At 42.6% G+C, this 23,994-nt stretch overlaps 1 protein-coding gene across 1 annotated transcript in view; it reads left to right on the forward strand.

Annotated features, from left to right (window-relative positions):
- SPPL3 (signal peptide peptidase like 3) overlaps nucleotides 1-23,994 on the forward strand; it is a 327,309-nt gene that overhangs the window by 256,119 nt on the left and 47,196 nt on the right. Inside the window, exon 7 of the mRNA XM_085636155.1 lies at nucleotides 15,217-15,323. Coding sequence (XP_085492281.1) covers nucleotides 15,217-15,323 — 107 coding nt within the window. The remainder of the gene's footprint in view (nucleotides 1-15,216; nucleotides 15,324-23,994) is intronic.

Consider the following 23,994-nt stretch of genomic DNA (forward strand, 5'->3'; position numbering starts at 1 on the left):
TAAATAGCATGCACGTTACTCCAATGTGTCAATAAGTGCAATTGCTATTTCGTATGAGCTTATAACATTGCATCTCTGAATAAGCTTTACTCTCTGTCTTGCCTGAAATGCCTTGTTTGTTTTGTTAATGTCTTTGTTCTACCTTGGGCACAGGACTGTGTCCCACGTACAATTGTTCTTATAAGTATGTATTCTTTAATTTGCAAAAATTAAATCGGTTGTCCGGCTGGACTCCTGGAATATAGCATCGATTCTGAACTATATTTACCTTTGAATCATTTTTACCTTTCTGAGGATCATTGTTGTCTGTACTAAACGATTACCCAAGGTCCTCAGCTACCTTTTTGCGTTCCCTTGTATTTATGAATATGCGATTAAGCGATCGTCAACAACTAGTGGTGCGCGTGCACCACAGAGGAGCCGGGGGGATGGAGGGAGCGCGACAGCAAGGCGAAAGCGTGCTGCTGCGTGTGCTAGCCACTGTTGGGAATGGGCGTTTCAAAGGCGGGACATTGTCCTGCCTTTGCCCAATCGCGTGCCGTTTTATTTAAAAAAAAATTTTTTTAAATAATTTACAAAAATAACACACGCAAGCCAGTGCCACACGGGGAAAGCTTAAGGGAATGCTTAAACATACTGACGAAATTTTTAAAGACCCTGTGCGGGCAAGAATGATCACGCCCAGATTGAGAAAGTATAAGCCAGCACCTACTGACCCCACTTACATCAAGGGTCAACTTCTATTAGAATCCCTTGTAGTCTCCAACGCTCGCAAATGAGCAGACTCACAAACTACAAGAGATGACCCTCCTCCTGTTAAGGAGTCTAAATTAATTGATGCCTCAGGCAAAAGAATAGCATCGCAAGCAGCCAATCACTGGCGAATTGCAAATGCGCAAGCACGGTTAGCTCGCTACGACCGAGCTCATTATGATGAGCTGAAAAAGTGAATGCAGTTTTTACCCGAAGAGCATAAAACCAAAGCCAATGACCCAAGTCAGGAGGGGAAATTAATTACCGATACTTCTATTAGGTGCGCCTTAGACGCAGCAGCCCGCACAGTCACCACCAGTGTATTGGTACGCAGACATGCTTGGCTCAGAATTTCGGGTTTCACATCCGAGGTCCAAGCCTCTATTTTGAACCAACCCTCTGATAAAGAGCACCTCTTCGGTTCTACAGTGGATACTTCTCTAGAGAAGATGAAAAAAGGTACTGAGGTCCCAAAATCCATGGGGGCTTTGCAAATCCATTCCAATCGGGGATCCTTTTGTCGCTCCTTTTACAAGAGTGGCTCCAAAACCACTGTAAGAGATCGGAGAATCCCTCCTCCTCTTACAAGGGCAAAAATCAATCTCCCTCCTCAAGAGGTTACTTTAGGGGAGGATTTACAGGGAACAACGGCAAGGGAAGAGGCAGAGGCAACTCAACACACGCTTCCCCTGCAAACACCAAACCGTGACTTCCCTCATCTACCCCCGATCGTTTCACTCCTGTCCGGGGACGTCTCTCCCAATTCTACCCGTCTGGAATACAGTCACCTCAGACAGATGGGTTCTACAAATTATCCAATATGGTTATTGCCTGGAACCTACAGACACTCCCCCAAACATTCCTCCAAGATCACACGCAATGTCACAAGAACATCTCAACCTTCTCAAACAAGAAGTTCTCTCTCTCTTAGAATAAGGAGCTATAGAACCAGTCCCATTGCAATATCAAGGGGCTGGTGTATACTCCCTGTACTAGATGGCTCTCCCAGGCCTTTACTAGATCTCAATCTATACATCCAATCTGATCACTTTCATATGGTGACTCTCCAAAAAGTACTTCCGCTTCTTCAGCAAGGCGACTTTCCGTCCACTTTGGATTTAAAGGACGCCTACTTCCACATCCCGATACACCCCGCTCACCGCAAATACCTCGGGTTTGTGGTAGCAGGGCAACATTACCAATTCAAATTACTCCCATTCTGAGTCACTACTGCTCCCAGTGTTTTCACCAATTGCCTGGCAGTAATCGCAGTTAATCTACGAAGACAACACATTCACATCTTCCTATACTTAGACGACTTGCTCATAAAAGCCAGCTCGCAAGCATACGTTCTGCGACGTACTCCCAAAAAAGTGCAGCTGCTCCACCATCTGGGATTCACAGTAAATCTGTCCAAGTCCCATCTCCAACCCTCCAACACACAAGTGTAGTTGGGAGCCACTCTAGATGCAAAAAAGGCTCCGGTCTATCCCAATCCGGTCAGAATCCGCAACATTCAAACCCTACTTTGCCAGTTCCAGCCTCAACACTCATTGCCAGCTCGATTGTTCATGCAGTTACTAAGAATGATGGCATCCTGCATCCTAATAGACTTCAAATGCGTCCCATTCAAGAATGCTTAGCACGTCAGTGGAATCAGTCTCACAGTCAGTTATCAGATCTAGTGTTGGTAGACGGCCGTACTCATCGCTCTCTGCAGTGGTGGAATCCACAAAACCTTTCCAAAGGGCGGACCTTCATCAACCCAATTCCACAAACCGAGCTAACACCAGCTGCATGGCTAACTGGTTGGGGAGCTCATCTCCAAACTCACACAATTCAGGGCATGTGGAGCCTGCAGCAAAAGCAGCTTCACATAAATCATCTAGAGCTTCTAGTGATATTTCTAGTGCTCAAAGCATTTCAAGTTCACCTGGTAGGCAAAGCTGTCCGGATACGCACAGACAACATGACAGCAATGTATTACATACAGATATAGCGGGGGTGGCACTCTTTCTCCAGCTGTCAACTAGCAAAGACCATCTGGAGGTGGGCCATACGTCACAAAATGTATCTCCTCGCAGAACACCTTGCAGGAGTAGACAATCAAATCGCAGATCTGCTCAGCAGACAGTCAACAGATCCACGCGTGGGAACTCCACCCTCAAGTTCTCTTCCCATTCTTTCAGATGTGGGCTTCCCAGCCATAGACCTATTCACCACCCACCAAAACGCAAACTGTCCAAGCTTTGCCTCCAGGTATCCACACCCATTGTCCAGAGGCAATTCACTATGGATAAATTAGTCAGGGCAATTTGCCTACGCTTTTCCGCCTCTCCCACTTATTCCACTAGTGATTCGGAAGCTCATGCAGGCGTCCCGGACACTAATCCTAGTTGCTCCCACATGGGCCCGTCAACTAGTTCACCACCTTGTTGGCGCTCTCAGTAGTCCCTCACTGAAAACTACATCTTACACCCAATCTCCTCACATAGAGCCATGGAGAGATAAGACATCCAGATGCTAGTCATCTCAACCTTGCGATCTTGCTCCTGAAGTCCTAGTTTGGCTACCTTAATATTCCCCCTGAATGCATGAACCTTATCAAAGAGGCTAGACGTCCTACTACAAGGGCTTGCTATGCAGCAAATTGGAAACGGTTTGTTATTTATTCTAATAACAATCAAATCAACCCTCTTGATCCTTCAGTTCAGAACATCATCTATTTACTGCATCTACAGCATTCAAATTTAGCGTACACATCCATACGCTTATATCTTGCTGCAATAGCTGCATACCTTCAAAATAGACATCTGTCTCTCTTCAAAGTGCCTGTTATTAAGGCATTTATGGAAGGACTCTAGTCATTCCTCCAAGACTTCCACCTGCCCCAGTGTGGAATCTCAATATGGTCCTCACCAGACTTATGGGTCCACCCTTTGAGCCATTGCACAAATGTGAGTTTCAATTTCTCACCTGGAAAGTAGTTTTCCTCATAGCTATTACATCGCTGAGGAGAGTAGGTGAGCTTCAGGCACTAACCATAGAGGAACCATTTTTACAAGTAAACCAAAACAAACTGATTTTTCGGACTAATACAAAATTTCTACCCAAGATTTATTTCTGTTGAGTTGCCTGTGTTCTTCCCTCAACCAGATTCTGTGGCAAAACGTGCTCTACACATCTTAGACGTTAAAAGAGCATTACTCTATTACATAGAAAGGACAAAACCTTTTCGTAAGACAATACCTCTTTGTGGCTTTTGCCCCACCTCACAATGGCAATTCCATCTCAGGTATTGCACGGTGTATAGTCAAGTGCATTCACACATGCTATGCAAAACTAACATTAACAATTCCCCCTAGAGCGCACTCCACTCGCAAAGCTACAACATGGTCTACACCCCACACATTCACAAAACACTTTTGTGTAGATGTGTTAGCAAGACAGCAAGCTAGTGTGGGCCAGGCAGTTCTATGTACACTCTTTCAAAACTCTGCAACAGCTACAGGTTTGCCACCGCTTTGGGAGATTACTGCTATATAGCCTATGCAAAGCATGTGATCTACAGCTCGCGTTTCAAACGGAAAATGCTTCTTACCCAGTATGCATCTGTTCTTTGCAAGGAGAGCTGTAGATTCACATGCGCCCACCCACCTCCCTGGGTACCTATACCTGTTGCAGTGACTTGGATACATACACATCTCTATTCTACTTCTGTTACTAACTCCATTATCACCCTCTGTGGGAAAACAATCCAACAATGGAGTTGATGCCTATGTGCACTATCACCGAAAGGAGGAATCACCTACCTCGTGACTGGAAAAGGCTTCTTCGAAGAAAAACAAAGTGCCAACATCCAGACCCGACACTAGATGACAGGCTATGCAAAGCATGTGAATCTACAGCTCTGCATGACAAGAACAGATGCATACTGGGTAAGTAGAATTTTCCTTCCAGTACAGTCCTCTGCCTCCAAGGATGCTAGTAAATAGTTTTGTGACAATAACAAATCAAAATGGCTGATACTTGGCAACCTTTTGTGGCCCTATTTTTAAGCTATTGCTCAGATATTATACATACAGTACAAGCCCCTATCTGAGGGGTGGTGTGTACAGTTCTTTGGTAACCTCAGGAACCCTGGTCCCAGGCCCATTTTGCAAACTCTCCAAAAGGTTCAGGCCAAAGTAATGTTTCAAATGCTTTCTCCATGCCCAGAGAAATTAACAATTCTCTTGTCCAGGACATAGTACTGCCTTAGATTGATAATTGTGTTACACCCTGGTATGAGTCCTAAGTGATCATAGTGTGTGATTTATTTTATTAATGCTGGTAGCATATTTCCTATAACCTTTCTTAGAACATTGTAGTCCAAGTTTAGAAGTAACAGTAGGTGATGTGACCCAGCGTCCAAAGAATCTCGCCGTGCGTTGATAATCTTACTGTTGTTGCTTTTCTTCATGACTGCATGAGGTTTCTTTTGTTGTCCACAGCCAGATACATAGCAAGCAACCTCAAGCCCGCTGTGTTTTTATATTGCATTCAAGTAGCAGGCCATCTAACCCAAGGTGTCTTCCTTTGACTAACTGGTCAATAGCTGTCTTTTTTTTCATAGGAACTAAGGGTCCTCCTTTGCATCTCATTGTTTTTTTATTATGCTTGCTTGGCGTGTGGATACAATCTTATTATGCCTGTATTTAGGTGTTCTTGGTGACTGTGTAGCAGTGTACAGCTCCTGTTACTAAATATGGCATTTATTGGGAATTGACTGCTATCCCTGTGCTTGTGCGTATGTTCCATATAGACACCTTGGCCAGGCCGGTAACCTACCAGCTCTCAGTGTTTGTGTATTCTTTATAGCCTACCCATCTTAAACGTTTCAGCAGAGTTGCACGTTTGGTTCAGCAAGGTGCATGCAGACTGGGATGGTTGAAATAGCTTTCTGCTTGACTGATGGCATTTAAAGGTGTGATAAATTCACAGCTGAGTGTTTAATGCAGTGTATAGTTTTAATGCATGTCCCTGATAATGCAGCTTTGGATATTTCACATTTTTGTTATTGTTGCTTCTTTATTTTCCTGAAATTAGTGCTCAACAATTTAGTCTGTCATAGACTTTAATGGCTTATTCTGCAAGGCCTTCCCTGCAGCCGCAGTGTGAGTTCGGAGGGAATGTTTCTACGTCCATCCAGCGTCTGTATTAATGGATTGTGGTCAGGTTGAGTACTCTGTGTACATATGGTTCGTTAGGGAGTAGACTGAGTATTCACAGTTGCTGGGATTTCTCTAGAAGCCAAAACAGCCATCTCTTGAATTTAAGTGAGGTAATCCTACTGTGCAATCTTTGTAGGGGGCGGGTGGATCTGTTCATCTCTGTCCTGAATACAGTTATAATCTCTTCCCTGCATACCATGTGTTTAATGATTCCTGACAAATCAAGTATAAGCAGTAAAAGATTAATAGGTTTATTAAAGAGAAGAAGACAATGGAAAAAACGTGCATTAAAACAAAAAAAGCAGGATTATGAATGGGTTCAATTAAAAGAAGCTGCGGCCAAAAATAATTCAAAGCGATGTTGGGAAATAATTGCGGAAAGTTGTGGCACTAGAATTAAATCTCTTTCTATTCCAATCAATGAAGAAGAATAGAAATTCCACTTAGTAGAACTCTATTCCGTGAATTTAAATTCCCTTTCGCCCGACTTCTCTCGAATGACCTACTCAGAATTTTTACTCCATCCCCCTCCTAAGGAAGAAATTGTTAGATTGATTATAGAAATGAGCGCTTCAGGGGCAATTGGCCCAGATGAAATGCCCATGTCCATTATAAAAAAAAAAAAAGGCCTATATTATCGGCAACATATCTTACCCCCCTTGTTTGAATACTGCTATCGCTATGGACGAACCCCCTCGTCATGGTCTGGTAGTATCCTAATTCCGCTGCACAAAAAGGGCGAAAGACATCTTCCAGGTAACTACCGCCAAATAGCCTTGTTTGACGCAGTTGGGAAAATCTTCGCCCGCAGTGTTCTCAAGAACCTTACTGACTGGATAGTAGAGGAGAAAATCCTCCCCATTGAGCAAGTAGGGTTTAGGAAAAATCATTTAACCTTAGATAACATCTGCTTGTTGAAATTAATGGAAGAGAAATGTACGGTCTTTCGCAAAACAAATGTCTATGTAGTATTTATAGACTTTTCTACTGCGTTTGACAAAGTAGATCGGCCACTTCTCTGGAAAAAGTTATAAAATGGGGATGCCTCCTACTTTGTTATCCTTAGTTATTGCTTTACATTCACAAACATGGTGTCAGGTTTTAATGGGGGGGAACTCAGGGCCTATCCTCAGTTATTAATACAGAAAATGGATTGAAGCACTGTGGCTTATTAGCACCTCTACTGTTCTCTCTATATGTAAGATCTCCCGGATTGTTTTTCCTTAACGGAAGGAGACGCGCCAAAGATAGGTGGCCGCTCCTTTTCTTGTCTTATGTATGCAGACGATATTGTAATTATTGACTTGACCCCTATAGGTTTGAATAAAAAATTGTCACGACTCCAGAGTTATACGTCTGCACAATTTTTGAAAATAAATGTATCCAAAAGTAAGGTCTTGGTCTTAAAACAAGGATAAAGCAGAACACTGTCATTTTAATTGGAGAATTTGGTCCTGAATAATTGGAGATTGTTGATTCTTACCTATATCTGGGGAAAGATATTTCAAGTAGTACAAAGATTAATTCCCATATTGATCATAGCTCTTCTAAAGCAACGTTGCGTTCAAATGACCGACACCTATTTTATAGTACGATGGCTCGAAGACATTTTTCACATTTGATGTTGCTGCCCTACCCTGTTATATGCAATTGAATCTATACCAGTAAGGGAATGGAGCTTTCTGGATAAAATCGAAGGCCAATTTTTCCGAAAAATATGTAATTTTAATTCACTGGTTCCAATAGCTGCTATTAGGGTAGAGTTTGGTTTGGTAAGCTCCTTCACACATGGTGTAGCTAGGGTAATTCGTTGGGGATATCAACTAAAGAATAGTGAATCTTTTTCTTTGAGGAGTTTTATAAAACAGGAACTTTTTGAAGGACAAATGTACAAATACTCCTTTTATAATGGTTTCCTTTTGGCACTGCAACATTTTAGTGTGCACGAGGATTTTGTTTATCTCCTATAGAATTAAAATCTTTTTTAAAGATTTCTAGTGACCTAATTCGTTATCAGAGAAATATTAGTACTTGCTAAATGAGAGCTAGACTGAAAACAATAGTTAATGCTTCCCCGAGAGTTTCTCAGAAATCTCTCTTGTGGAACTTAAGCCACGGTATCCGTAGATTGATTACTGTTTTCCGCATAAACCTCTTACCCTTAAATGATTTAATCGGAAATTGGTCACCTAAGAGGGAAGGTGGGAAAAAAACGAACTTTTGCAATCAAGCTACTCAGAATCTCGATCATGTCTTGTTTGTATGCCCGGCTCTTATCGCATTCCGATATAGGTGGCTACGTCCGATGTTTATCAAGAATGGCATTAAAAATGTTACATCTTATATATACATAGAGGGTGCCCCCGGAAATGGTCCCAGGTGTGGAATGGGTGGAATGTATACAGAGGGAATATATGTGAGCCCCCACCAGCCGCATCAGATGAGGAACTCAGTGACCAAGAGTAGTGCGCCTTTCGAATGCAGGGGTTTGAGATGGGAACGACGATATGCTACGTATGTAATGTCTTTATGTCTCACTTGTAACTATACTGCACTGTGGAATTCCGTTTGGAGTAACCTCCTGCTACGCCTGGAGATCGATGAGTGGTGTTTATTTTCTTTTGTGTTTGCAAATTTAATAAAAATATTTCAAAAAAAAAAAATGTTACATCTGCTAGAGAATTTCAGCTTTTTACAAACAATTAAATAGTATGCACTAAATCTTTTTTACTTTTTTAGAGTTTATGAATGTATTTTAAATGGTTTTATTTGACCCAAAGTATGGTTGGTTATACAACTTATTAATTTGTGTTCATGTATTGGTTTTTTTCATTCGTTGGCAATTATATATATGTGACTGTTGCTAATTCTCTGCTGTCTGCACTAACTAGGTCCCTTTTTCCATCATAAAAAAAGTCTTAAGGGAAATATTTGTGCTGCTTTCTGATGCACTTTAGATAAACATATATGATGCTGTCATGATAGGATTTCTTTCCTAATTGTATTAATAATTAACAGGACCTGATCCTTCAGTGTTCTAGTACAGGGGATAATTGCTTGATTGCTGCTACCCTATTGCCGTTGTAAGATGCACTTTACCTAATGATTTATTATTGTTGCAATATGAAGTATTTCATTCTACAACATGCCATCAGTTGAAACTGCTTTTTAATGTTAATCTATCTTTTTGTACATATTTTATAATCCTTCATGAAGTGATTATTTTAGCTCTCCTACATTGTTGGGCTTTATTGATGTTTAAATAATCTAGTGGTAATTTTGGAAATCTTTTGTTTTGTATGATTACCTTTATCTAAAATGATATATGGTGTAGATGGAATGGTTTTATTGAAGTATTGTTTTAATGGCTGCTGGGTTCATGTTCTGATTATCCATGGACGTTTTAAGTGGACCTCATTGGAGATCCAAATGCTTAATACATTTATTGGGTAAGCAGTGCAAAAAAAATTGGTTGATGTTGGGTGTGCCTCCTTGCATCATCTAAGACCTCTTTCACTCTGCAGATCTCCCAAACAAGCCTTTCTAAACTCTTACCTCTGACTCCTCCCCCTCCCTTTTACTCATCGCAAACGCCCTCCTACTGCTATGGAAAAAAAAATTCTAGACCCTTCACTCTTCTGTCCTTCCTTCCCTTTCTCTCCACTAGTCATTTTCAATCCAAACAAGCATTGGTATAGCTATAGGTCTCACCTTTGGGACCTTATAAGTGGTTAGCTATTGCTATTGGCTTTACCAATGTATTTAAGCTGTGGCGTGCAGAACTGCCTTTCATTAAAAACAAAATGCATTTTTTATCTTTTTGTCTCGCACTATTTTAAGTTTCATTCACCTCATTATGAAACAATACTGCAAGGCTCAGAATTTGAATTGAAAACCTTGGATGCACACGGGCCAGATGTCCAAATACCCTCAGTTCTTGCCTGGGGTCGGTGCTCAATCGCAAGCGGTCTAGGAATAATGAAAACTGCAATTTTAGATTTGGCTTCTACTAAACTCAGCATAGAACAACCCGCCGCAGCAGAAGAATACAGTTTTATTGCACTCATTTGCCACTGCATTTCTATAGTTCTTCAAAACCATGACGAATTGCTGGAGCGCTTTTGGTGAGCTGGCAGCACGCTACTTCTAGCACCATGAGTGAGAGCTCACAGGGATGGAGTGTCGACCCTCTGCTTTTAAAAAATGCCACAGCAGGCACCTGACTCAACCCGCCCAACTATCTCTTGATGTGCAGTGCCAAAGGGATTCGGAACTTAGGAGCTGGGTACAAAATGCTCCAGTTCTGAGGCCCCTCCCAGGTGCAGGTACCAACTTGAAGCTCCAGGGAGCCCCGACAAGCCGGGGAGGTAGGCCAGGACAGCGCTTGGGCGGTAATTACAGTAAGCAGCGCTGGCAAAAACATTAAAGTCAAAGTTTCCCCAACAATCGCGGGCACTGTGAGCGCCCCGTGCAGCGGAGGATGTGGGGAGGGCGGAGCCCCTGGAAGGAGTGGGGGAGATGCTGGGGAGGGCAGGCCCATTGCAGAATTACTCAGACACCTCAGCCCCGCCCACAGCTTTCCCGCCTGCATGACTCACCCTGATATTTCATGAGACGAAATCCTGCATCTAAACTGTGCTCTCAGGGCCCCGTGTTATGCAGCTTCGGTGCATAACACCGAGCCAATGCATGACAAAAACTGCGCCTGGTCCAAGGGCACTTTCATTTCGGCGTCCGTGATGTCCTTTTCACAGTTTGGCTACCCTTACTTACAGCAGCACTTCCCAGGTAAGCTTGCGCCTCCGTCGCCTGCTGAAAGCTGTTGTGCCTACCCTGTGTCTTAGGTTGTGCGCGTGATAAACAGTGTCTGCCTGTGCTAGCCCTGGTCGTGTGGGGGTATAATATCCTTGATTTCCTAAACCAGCTGCCTGCACCTCACAGCTGCCACGGACCTGGCACTGAGCTCCCCAGTGCTGGCAGTCTTCGCCAACGTGCTGGAGACCAGAGGGGCGGAGGGACATTGCCCTCTGCAAGGAGAAAGCGTTGCGATGGCCAACCATCGAGCGCGGCCGTGAGGAAACAATAAGCACACACCTAATAAACAAGGGGCGCCTGTGAGGAAAGATTAAGGACACGGGAAATGAAGTTAAGTAAACAACCCGATCGCCTCCCTCCAATGCAGACCAACAAAAACAAGCGCGGCCGCGAAAGTGAAAGCGACCCTTGGAAACATAAGGAACAGATGGCACCCTGCTCGCTCCTGCAAGCTGGAGGCCGCCACACGCACGAGTTTCAGGAAAGTGCAGACCGATTCCAAGAGGTCATCTCGCTCTACCTAAAAACAGAATAATATGTCCACCACTGAAATTAATTTCAGATTTCCCTATACTAACTCTCCTCCACCTCTCCTTTACTCACCCCAAACCCCCCTTACAGCTATATACTTTAAAAAAAAAAAAAAGTTCTAGACCCTTCCCTCTTTTATCCCTCCTCTATTCCTTTTCATCCAAATAAGTCTAACATGTCCACAACTAAAATTAATTGCATATTTCCCTATGCTAATTGCCATTAATCCTATTTGGCTTCCGGAGTAGGGTGCTACTCAACAAAAAGCGCTTCAAAACCTCATATGGGGTAGCAAGCGCTATATAAATGCATACCTTTTCCTATTCTATCCCTCCACTATCCTTCTCAATCCGAATAACCGACTAAACTAGCCCCAAATTACTTTCATATTTCACTATACTAATTCACCACTAATCCTTTATGGGTTCCGGAGTAGCGTGCTACTTCACGAAAAAGCTCTTCGATGCCTCGGCAGGGGTAATAAGCGCTATATAAATGCATTTACAATACAAAATGCTCGCTTTGGTTGGTGGTTCGGTTTCCAGGGTGCTCTCTAGTATCGCTTATCTGGCTTTGAGGTCTGTGTTTGAGTTTCACCCTGTATTGTGCCCTTTGGGTTAGCCATGGTATTGCTTTTGAGTGGCCTTTCCATTTCTTCTGTAGCCTGTCTTTCTCTACTTGAGTAAGACGTGTTTCTTGAAGGCATGCTATTTGCACTTGGCCACTTTAAGAAGGCTTATGTCCTGTACTGGTTGGTTGGGGTACCCAGACTCCTGAAATTCCACGTCATGCAGTTATATTAATTCAGCCTCCTGAAATGTGTTGCATCTTCGCACTTGCCTATCCTTCTTGCCAAAAGTGGCTTATGAATTCTATATGGCCCAGACTATCACTTCCATCTTTCTTTCGTGAGTTATGCCCCGAGCACTTACGAAAGTGAAAGCAGAGCATGCCTAATGGCACTGTCTGCTTTCACTTTTATTACTATAACTTCATCATACTGCGTGCTGCATGTTACTAAGGGTGGGCGTAGTTGGCGGAGTACTACTACACGGAATTCCACGAAGTTGAACAAAAACTCTGTGAATTCCTTCGCTCCGTCGGACTCCCAAGTAATAAAACAGAAGCCTCATTACTTTTAGTAAAATAGCAAGCATCTGTCTTTACATGCTAAAATGCATATAGTCATTTCACAAAAGTGAAAATTTAGCAAGCAGTGAGAGATGATGATGATTTTGATATCCTCCCTAACCTAGGGAGATAACCAAGCAGATGACTTGAATACATAGAGCACATCTTGCTGAGCGATTCGGTGGTGGTTCCATCCTCTTAGGACCACCCCAAGCACAGTTATGGGCAAAAATACAATCCCAACCAAAGGCCCTGCCAAGCATTATGGGACGAGATTAGCAGTGGGCGGTGAATAGAATAGTATCCAATATCAAAATAATTCTACAAAGAGCTGCAGTTCAACTAGTCGTTGCTAGGTGTCCCTCATGAGTCAAATGCAAAAACATTTGACTTGAGGGACACCTAGCAACGACTAGTTGAACTGCCGTTTGATATAATAATTCCAATGCTTTTGCATTTGACTCGTGAGGGACACTTAGTAACGACTAGTTGAACTGCAGCTGTTTGTAGAATTATTTTGATATTGGATACTATAATATTCACTGCCCACTGCTAATCTCGTCCCATAATGCTTGGCAGAGCCCTTGGTTGGAATTGTATTTTTGCCCATAACTGTGCTTGGGGTGGTCCTAAGAGGATGGGACCACCACTGAATCGTTCACCGTGATATGCTATTTGTGTTCAAGGCATGTGCTTGGTCCTCCCCCTAGGTTAGGGGGACCCCAAAAATCATCACCTCTCATTGCCTGATATTTTTCATTTTCAAAGTTCACTTTTGTGCATTGGTTATATGCTTTTTAGCATGTAAAGTTGCTTTATCAAAGAATTTGTGGGTGCAGTTTAGTAGCCGACTCCCCTACCGGAGCGGAGTTCATTACCCAGGGTTGCATGTTACAGTAGCAACAACAAAAAAAGCCACAAGGGAAGTTAAATCTGAATTTCTTTTTAAAAGGGCTTGCACCAGAAGGATTTTCTTTGCCAGTACAGTGGATGAACTGTTCATGTCCACTGTACTACAAAGGTAATGCGGTGAACATGAACTGTTCATCTGTCTCATTTAGGCAGTGAAGTTGGTGTGATTCAGAACTTGATAGTTTGTTTATCATTTGAATTATAGATTTTAAAGATCCCTTTGAGTTGGCCAACCTTTCACCCATTCTTCACGGTGCCTATTTTCTAAATTTCCACTTCAGAGACTGAGATTTCTGATTATGCTACCACTGCCAGATTTAAAAAGAAAAAAAGAAAATATATATATATGTTGTGCGGCGGTATGTTTGGTGTCGGGAAGCCCAACATTACTTCTCAGTTATCATTTGATAAAATAACTCTAAACAAACCTAGGATTCTATTAAGCTGTAACCTAGAGACATTCGTGGAGGGACTTGGGTTCAGCCCTATTCATCCATAGGCCTGTTCAATTGCCATTCACATTTGGCTCTGCCCGCCATAGCGTAAGGTAAAAGTCATCATATTACAGCCTCTGGCTGACTTGGACTCTTAAAATGACAGCCTTTTTTCTGACCACAATTGCACATGCAGAATTGCAAAATGCTCTTCAGGGTCTGCAGTGGTGGGCCAAATGCTTTTTTCTTTTAATTTGTTATCCTTTTTTAGTTATTCTGGTCTTTAACTGTCTTTGTTTTACAGTAATTCAGAGCCCATAGTACCGTTTTTATGCCCCCTATCCTAAACCAGTGATGTGCGTTAGACCTAACAAGGGTTTCCATACCTGTTCAACGTACATCTATCTAGTAGGCAGGTAAAATTCAAATCTTATATACAATGTCTGTTTTATTTCTTGTATTTTTAGAGTTTTGTATTGTAGGTATATAGCTGCCTCGTAGGTTTTGTCAGCTTTTTATGCTTGGGGTGTATACTTGTAATGAAAATGAAAAAGATCTAAACATGGTGCGAGTTTTCCAATGCCAGATCTATTGGATTTGAAAATGAATGTTATAATATTCTGTTTACTATTTGATGGACTGTCAAGCCAGACGTTTTGCGTTTTGGTTGCTATTTCCACACCCTTTTAATGGATTGTCTCAAACCTGAACACACCAATAGATAACGTAATAATTCCTAGCTTCTCCCAGATATTGTGTAGATATACCACAAAATGTCAAACATATTAGCAAATGAGCCCTTTCTTGTCTGCCCTTGTTTCACTCGGTTCCCTTTATGGATAGAACAAATTCGAAAATACCAGTCGTAGTGTGAACGTACTGTCTGCATATTTCATGCATATTGGTGAAACGGTGCCAAAGAGATCAGCACATTAACAAATGGCTTTTTACCTGACAAGATATTCAAAACTGTTAAGCATTTAAATCCTATATGGCAACCTTTAAAAAAATTAATAATTTTTTAACAATAATATCTCAACACCAAATGACAAAAGCATGCTTTCGGAGTAAAGTTTCATGCCAGATGTTGTGTAAATCTGCTCTGCGATTTTTGCACTCTTGGTAAAAGGTCCGATGGAGCTAAAATGGGAAATGATGCTTGGCATGCCAGCACTTAGCTGACTGGATTAATGGATTGTTAAATTTCGTGCATATTTGTCCATGGGGTCAAAAGTTATAAGCAAATTTAAAAAAATGCCTTTTCAGTGGAAACTGTGCCACCACTGTGTAATTGGAAAGAAGCCCCCGCCCTCTCTCTATCTCACACACTTTGGTTGCAGAACACATGTTCCAGGAGGTAGTTCGGATTGTGTTTATTTGGGGGTTACTTGTAACATTCACTTACAGTGGTCCTTCTTGTTTTACAGCACTTGCCATGGGTCTGTGCGTTGCCATGATTGCCTTTGTGAGGTTACCTAGCCTCAAAGTATCCTGTCTCTTGCTTTCCGGCTTGCTTATTTATGATGTATTTTGGGTAAGTGTTATCTCTTTTGCCGCCCAGTCCCTCGTTTTGTTGCACACAGCATGTTGTTCATATGTGAAATGTATGCAAAGACAGTAACTGGAAAACATGACATTTGCATGTGTAGATCACATGTTGTGCACTTTCCTGCCTTGTAGTGTTGAGTTCAGAATTGTATTAGTTGTTTACTTCAGGAATTAAAATTTGGTGTAGTAAATGACAACATAACAAACGCTCAATGCATCAATACCCAGGCGCCACCTTTGATCATTTTTTTGTTGCCGATTTCGGAGCTAAAGTTGGGGGCTCAGTTCTTGAAGCGCGCTTTGTGCACTGCAGTAGAAAATAGTCAGTGCTGAACATCAACTGTTGAACACTGCATATGCATCCAGATCATATGAGAATTATTCTTTAGGGAGGCTGGGTGATGGAAAATGTACCATTTTGAGTCAGTCTAAGGTGCCCTCTCAATACTGATCGTATGGTGCAAACTTGAGTGTGTAATGTGCGTCGTCTTGAAGTTCAAAATTGAAAAACCTTTTAGACTTATTGGCAAAATCGACCAGTCCTTAATAACAGTCCAGCACCTTCAGGAAAGACTGGTATTAAGTGTAAAATTACCTTCGAGGAGATCATCTCACCAGATTTATGCCATTGGCCCCATACCTAAACATACCAATGCCACTGAACCAGAAAGTGTTTAGTTCATCAAACCCCAAAGGACACAGCTTCACATTCTCCATCTAATCTGACACCTCAAACAAACACAGATGAAGATGAATATCCGGTCCAGCCGTGTGAGAATTTTGTTCGCATGAGGATGCATGAAACATACACTTAGACAGGTAATAAGACAAAGAACCTTTAGAGTAGTTCTCGACTAGAGCGTTGCCTACAGATAAAACTTAAGCAAACCATGCTGCTATTAAACACGCAGGATTACAACACTGTTTTACCATGGTTGTGGATCAAGAAGAATTCTCCAGACAGAGTGAATAGTCCAATATGTTACAATTCTTAAAGGGCTCTGCTGTGAACATCAAAAACCCAGTGAAAAACAAGATGCATAACACTTGGGTTTGCCGGCTAAACACTGACGAGCACATCCCTCCTGAGTCTATAGGTTTACATACTACTATGATAAGATATTCTAATCCGGGGGCATAGGAGGTCGCCCTCAACCTGTTAAAAGAAAGTAAATGCCTTGATGCAGCTGGAAAAAATTGCAATGGGTGCTTCTATTGCATAGTGTATCTCAAACTCTCCAGTACTCCAGTGCATCTGGCATGACCACTTCCCATAGGAATAGATTGAAGAATTCAATCAATTCTTCATTGAAACAGATGGAAGTTGTTACAGTGGAGATACTAATGCTCGTAGCACGTGCAGCTGTAGATACACATGCTGTGCATACTCCTGCCATCTAGTGTTGGGCTGGGACATTTGCAGCTTGTTTTTTTCACGTTTTTTGAGTCACAAGGTCTTGCACACCCTCGATTATTACTGTTTTTCGCCCAGCGGGTGAGAGTAGGTATGGAGTAGGATAGAATAGTGACCATGCGTGTAGAAAATGTAGAATGTGAAGGTATCTGTGGCAAACACTAGCTTCCAGGAAGGAGGGTGGGCCGCATTTGAATCTACAGCACTACATGCAATGAACAGATGCTTAAAGAGTAGGTAACATAATCAGTTTCTTGTATGTGTGCCTAGAAAAACACATGCTCTGCTTAGATTGTAAAACAGTACATCCCTAAGTGGCGGCTAGCCAGTGGATGGTGCAGAGATCTGAAACAGAGAGCAGTTTGCCAAACTCCTGCTTGCTACCTTACACGAATGTCCACACTGTAATGCATTGTGATTGTATGTAGATTGGACCATGTGGCAGCTTTACAAATGTCCGCAATGGGTATGGTTCCAAGAAAACCATAGTAGTGCCCTGCTTGCAGGTTAATTGTGGCCTTGGATGAGAAGGTGGGGTTCTTTTGGCTTTAGTAGAACAGTCTTGGATGTATGATCTAATCCGCCTGGCGATCCCTGCCTTAGAAATTGCGTGACCTATATGAGGCTGTGAGAACGCGACAGTTGTGTTTTGCGAGAGGGCTATGTCCTATCTTTATTAATACATGAGAGTACACATGACATCGTGTGTGAAGTGCTCTTTCAGCTCCTGAGTCTGGTCATGGGGGAAAAAAAAGCTGGAACCTTGATTGTCTGAGGTGGAATTTGAGACAACCTTGCGTATAAATTATGATTGGTTCTAAGAACCACTGTCGTGGATCAGAAAAAAACTTTTCTGCAGTGTAAGGGCTTCTGCCTCAAAGCAATTCCATCCGTATCTGCTGGGGGATGAATAGAGTTATATCTTCCCTAGTGGGAAGAAATAGCCATGGGCAATTGGGTACTTTACATTGTCATCCAAAGCGGTTGCCTAGAGCTTCATACCACAACCTCTATTGTTCTGTCACATCATCAGTTAAGATCGCCAAAGGCTGCTGGAGAAGAAAGTGTAGGCATTGCTTCATAGGCGAGCGATAGAAACAGGTCCCGCTCACCAATGGGGACAAGATGCTTACTCTTTCTATTTTTTAAACCCCAAGAATGACTGAACTCTGAGGCCAATCCTGACTGTTCAAACAGTTATCATCTCCGAGCACTTCAAAATGCCTACTCTTCAAGGCGTCTTTTTGCTGCTCTGTATCTGGGACTACATGGTGTCCCTCGGTCTCGGGGACGCCTACTTCCAAATCGCCATTCATCTGGCACACCAAGCAAAATTTCACATTTGTGGTAAGTGAAAACATTGCCAGTTCAAAAAACTACCCTTTGGGATCAAAATGCCTCACTGTGGCTTCAGCACACCTTCGCCCCATTGCTGTCCATGTCTCTCCATACCTGGATGACTGGCTAATAATGAACAGCAGCCAAGAGAAATGCCGCACTCCCACTCGTCTCTCCTACACACATTATGGTTCACTGACCATACCAAAAAACGTGCCCCAAGTAATTACACCTCTGTCCTCCTCAAACGCAACCATTCTTTAAAGCCTCACTGAATATGGTGAGAGGCAAAGTCTACCCCAACAATGAGTGTTTAATGACATGTCAGAGGCTGCTTGCCCTTTTCCAGATGTCGCATCTTCAACCTGTGAGAATAATAAAGGCGTGCCTTGCAAGATAGTCATCACAGGCAACCTTTCAGTGGGAAGATCTACCGTTGGTGGAGCCCAGAGATCAGGACAGAATCCTATGGTGGAACATCAAGAACTTGTTACTGGGCAGGTCGTTCCTGAACTCCCAAGTCAAGTGATCATCAGCACAGATGCCTCAGTCACTGGGTGGGAGACCTTTTTGGGCCAACTGACAATGCTGACCCAATGGTCTCTAGAACATAGTTTGCACATCACTGTATAGGTGATAAGGACAGTGCACTTAGCACTGTTTTGCAAACTGGGTTGCAACAATCAGTGCTCATGTGTGCAGACAAGACTACAATGTCCTATCTCCAAAAACAGAGGAACACACATTTACTACCACTGTCCAGACTAGTGCTGACAATCTGCCATAGGGCCATTCACCATGAAGTCCTTCTCTTGGCAGAACACCTCCATGGAGTAGGCAACAACTTTACTTAACAGCTCAGCCTGACACCTTAACAAGCACATGAATGGGAGTAAGACACCTAGGTACTTCAGCCGTACCTCCAGTCATTGGTCAACCTCTTTGCCACTTCCAAGAATGCAAAGGCCAGAACTTCACCTCCCGGTTGCTGCTGCCACAGTCTATTGGCAATGCTGTATGGATGAACTGGCACGTTTGTGTATGTTTTCCTCCACTACCACTAAACACATACAATGTGAAGAAAATGAGGCCATGAGACCCATCCTTGTATCACACACCTGGGCAAGACAGCAGTGATACTGGTTGCTTCTGGAAAGGTCAATATCATGGTCCGCTGCAACACCGAACCTCATGGCATTGAGTCTTGAGATTAGGCATCTAAGGTCTTAGCATAGGGGTATCCCTAATTCCCATGAGAGTGCATGCTTATTCGTAAATATGCAAGAGGGACTTGTCACTGGGCTAATGGAAACTAATTGTCCACTGCTCCCCTTGCCTACAGAAGCAGAATTAACGTGTCTGTGCAAGATATCTGTTAAACTTCAATCAGGGTACATTTAGCCAGTGTGGCAGCTTGCTTGCAAAATCAAGTGTAGTGGTCAGTATTCAAAATAGCAGGAGTCAAACTTTTTATGAAAGAACTCTGAAAATGAATCTGCCTAGAGCCCCACCTGTCCCCTCATGGGACCTGAACATTATCTCCAAGTTCATGGGGCTGACATTTGAGCCATTGCACTCTTGCCTATTGGGGTTTATTTAATAGAAATTGTCCTTCCTTATTGTTCTCTTAACTTTGTAGGGTTAGTGAACCCTAAACTCTTTTTAACAGTAGAGGAACTATTAATTTAAACAAAATAAGTTTGTATCCTCCTTAGAACAAACCCTCATCTTCTGCTATGGGTTACCTCCCTGTTCTTTGTCGATCAAGCCATTGATTGGGCAGTTTTTCCTCTGCAACCTCATTCGGTGGTAGAAAAGGCCTTACACAATTAAGATGACCCCTCATGTACTATAAGCTTAGCTGTTTACCATGTAATTCTCTGCAAGTAGTGTAATTGCGGGCATCCTCTGTTACAGTCTTGCTAAGTTTCGGCACCAAGATGCCTTTTTAGGTAATTAATAATATTGAGCTGCCAAATCTTTAAATGGCTAAATCAAATCTACAGAACCATAAGCTGCACAGTGAATTGCAGGTAAGTAATTATTTTCTTCTGATGGATCCTTCTAATCGTAGATGCATCACAATTTGATTATATTTTTCACTGTTTGAATTTCCCTAGTCATTGCACTGGAAATGTTCCAGACAGATGCTCCTGTGTGGTGGTAGATGGCACCATCAAACACCGCGATGACCTCACCTTGCCATGCAGAAGTGGCAGTTGCTTCATGTTTAGCAGTAGTGTCACATGCAAGAGTACACATTAATACACTGCAGGAGTGTCTACTGAGGCAGTGGTTACAAGCGGAGCATCAAGAGAAGATGTAGTGTTAGTTGAGCGCAGAACTGAGTGCACTCTCCTGTGGTGCAACAGAAAAAAGTAGTTGCTAGGCAGACCTTCTCTGCAAGCGACCATCACCACAGACCTCCCACCCCCAACCCCCTTCACTCATTTCAACCACATTACTGATCTAGCCAAGAACAGGATTATCACGTAAAGTACCTGATGCTCACAACAATCCCAGTTTGCACTTGGAGCATTCTGCGCTTTTATTTGAGGCCAAATAGTCCCATAAAGACTAACAACTTGACAGCGATGTATTACATAATAAAGCAAGAGAGGACTCACCCCTCTCAGCTGTCAGAACTAGTTCAGCTTATTTGCTGCCATGCCATTTGGAATTGCTTTCTGCTCCTTCAAAGTTTTTCCTAACTTGAGTCAAGATAAGCACATCCGAACCCAATGGCGGAAAAAAACAATCTGAGGATGGAGAGGATGCCCATGCGCACTGTAGTCCAGGGGAGGAGTCACCTATCCCAGGATACTTCGAAGACTCTTCCAGGACAACAACGTGCAAACATCCGGACCCAACACTAGGCGGCGATCTATGCACAGATATGAATGTCAGCAGCCCTACATGCCAAGAACAGATGCATACTGGTAAGTAGCATATTCAATATCTAACAAGACTGATGGGTACTCGTTTTGAACTATTACACCCTTGTGATATGCAGTTCTTGTATTGGAAAGTCGCTTTCCTAGTTGCTATCACCTCTCGGGGGTAGGGGGGAGGGAGTGAGTTGCAAACAGGAAGAATGTTGTATTAAGGTTCACATGGCAAGAGTGGTTTTAAGAATAAACCACACATTTCTTCCGAAGTTGGTTTCGCCAATCCATGTAAATCATAATTGGTGTTGCCTATCTCCTTCAAGCACCAAGAGAGGGCCTTACTTACACTAAATATTGTATTGTAATTGCATTTATATAGCGCTTACCAAAAAAGCGCTTCAACACCCTATCAGGAGTGACGAGCGCTATATAAATGCAAACCTTTTACCCTCTTCTATCCCTCCGCTATCCTTCTCAATCCAAACAACTGACTAATATCCACTGCTCAAATTTCTTTCATATTTAACTATACTAATTCACCACTAATCCTTTATGGGTTCCGGAGTAGCATGCTACTCGCCAAAAAAGCGCTTCAACACTGCTTCAGGGTTAGTAAGCGCTATATAAATGCAAATACAATACTGGATGTTAGGAGAGTGTTAATGTTCCATATTGATATAACAAAGTCTAATCGGTAAATTAAACCACTGTTTTTCAAACCTGCACGTAGAAAGCCCTATTTCTAAGAGCGTTTTTCTCGGTTATCTTGTTAGGTTCATCCATGTTAGGCTAAAGCAGCTGCTATGGCTGTCTTAAGAAATATTCTCTTTGGAGACATTTTAGAGCTGCCACATGGTCACCATCACACACGTTCACGATACCTCACTGTATGGATATACAGGCCTTGGGTAATCCTTGATTGACCAAACAGTTTTAAGAACATCTGCATCCACTTGCTCACAAGTGTCTTACAGAACTATACAGAGCATGTGTATCTAAAGCAACACATGCTGCAAATGCAAATTGTTACCCTGTAACCATCGATTTTGCACGGTTCATAGCTTGTAATGCTGTAGATTCGACCACTATCACAATGAGAGAAAAAGAGGAAAACAAATCCTACCATACATCCTCCAAACAATATCAAAAACTTACCAGCTGTATCTTAGTGGGCTGAGCACTGAGCTTACTTGAGGAGCGCCAGTGTTCTAACGAGGCACTTATAAAAATTGGACTGAAAAAGCCTCCCACATAGGATTGTGACCTGCTTCATCATAGTCACGTATGTCCTATCCTGGTAAGATGTTACCACCAAGGCGGTCTCAACCTAGAGTTGAGGGATAACAGATTTTTCTAACCTTGATAACTGTAGGATCTAGATAGTGGAGGAAAACTTCCAAGGTGTAACCCAAAATATTTCTCTTTATTTAGTGGTTACTCTGGGCAGGATTAAAAACAATTGTGAGATTTGTCAGGTGATATTTTGTCTTGGTCACCCTTCCTAAGGTCCTTCCTAAGAATTGTCAGTCATGGGTACAACCTTCTCTTTCTGTCTGCCCCTCCCACGTTTCTGGCAGGTGACTACATTGGTGTCCATCCACACCTTCACAAGACATTACTGCCTTATCTTTCAGGTCCTTGGAGGGCCATTTTGCCCTTGGTTCTGCAGGATTTTCCATGGGTGAAGACCACCCCTCAAACGATCAATTGTTTGGTATCTGTTCAAAAGGTTGAGGAATCTGTGGTTGGAAGTATCTGCACAAGGTGGTGCCTGTATGTGGCTCTTCGCTGTCACTTCCGGAGGTGGGCAGAGGTCACTGCGGAGTCTTATGACGCTACCTACAAGCACATGAAAGCAGTAGGCACTTTAGGCAGTTGCTGGAAAAACTTCCAGATCCTGTCTGGCACATGGGGGTATTAAAGTTTAGGAATCTGCAGTTAAGAATATCTACCAGAAAGGCATTACTAAAGGTAAGTAACTAGTTTTTTATTACTAGGAACAAATGTACGCTCACTTACTGCAACTCTATCAAACAAAGTGCAAAATATTGATTGCATTTGTTCAAGTACTGCTTATCTACAAAATAGACAACCCATTATATGTGAAATATTCCTGATAGGAAAGCCTTCATGGAAGGCTTGACAAGTTATGCCACCCTGGTCACCCTGTGTACCCGTTTGGGACTTTACTGACAGGACTTATTGGTGAAGCACTGCTCATTTCCTTTTCTGGCATTGACATGGAAAATTCATTTTCTGATAGGGCTAACTGTGCAAAAGGAAGCAACTGCTATCAGTATAAAAATCTTTCATTACCCCTACACCAGGACAAGGAGATCTTACGTACACATCTTCAATTCCGTCCATTGACAGTCGCATATTTCTATATACTTTCAAAATCTCAAAGCAGGTAGAAAACGGCATTGCATGAAGTAGATATCAGAATTATTTGTCATCTTTGGACCCACACAGTATTCTGGGTATAGCCAGAGGGATTGTGTGATGCATTCAGGTTTGTTATGCATGCACAGCTCACTGACATTCTGCATGTATATTTGACAAGTAAAACGAGCATTGGCAAAGCCAGTAGGTCTTTCCTACACTAGCTATTGGCTTTGACTATGTTAGTGCGTCTGCTGTGCAGCATGGCTAAAAGTAATTTTTTTTTAAAAAAGAATGCTGTGACACAGCCAGTGTGCTGCCTGTGCCATAGCTTTTTCTAGTTATGGCAACACTGAGGATGGGCAGGAGAGAAGAACACGAGTGGAGAAGGAATAAGAAGGTGGATTGAAAAAAGTAGCTATGATGCTGCACGCGTTGGTCACTTCATATCGGTTTTATTATTACTCCCGGGAGACAACGCGGATGGTGGGAGGCAAGAAAGCGAGTGGGAAAGCACACTGACAACCAAGGGTCAGACGGGACAACTGAGGGTGGGAGGGACCTGGGGCAGCACACAACACCAATGGTTAGACAGAGGTGCTTAGGAACAAACATACTGGCAAGGGAGCTAGCGA

This window comes from Triturus cristatus, chromosome 11, assembly GCF_964204655.1.
Source record: "Triturus cristatus chromosome 11, aTriCri1.1, whole genome shotgun sequence".
Lineage (NCBI taxonomy): Eukaryota > Metazoa > Chordata > Amphibia > Caudata > Salamandridae > Triturus > Triturus cristatus.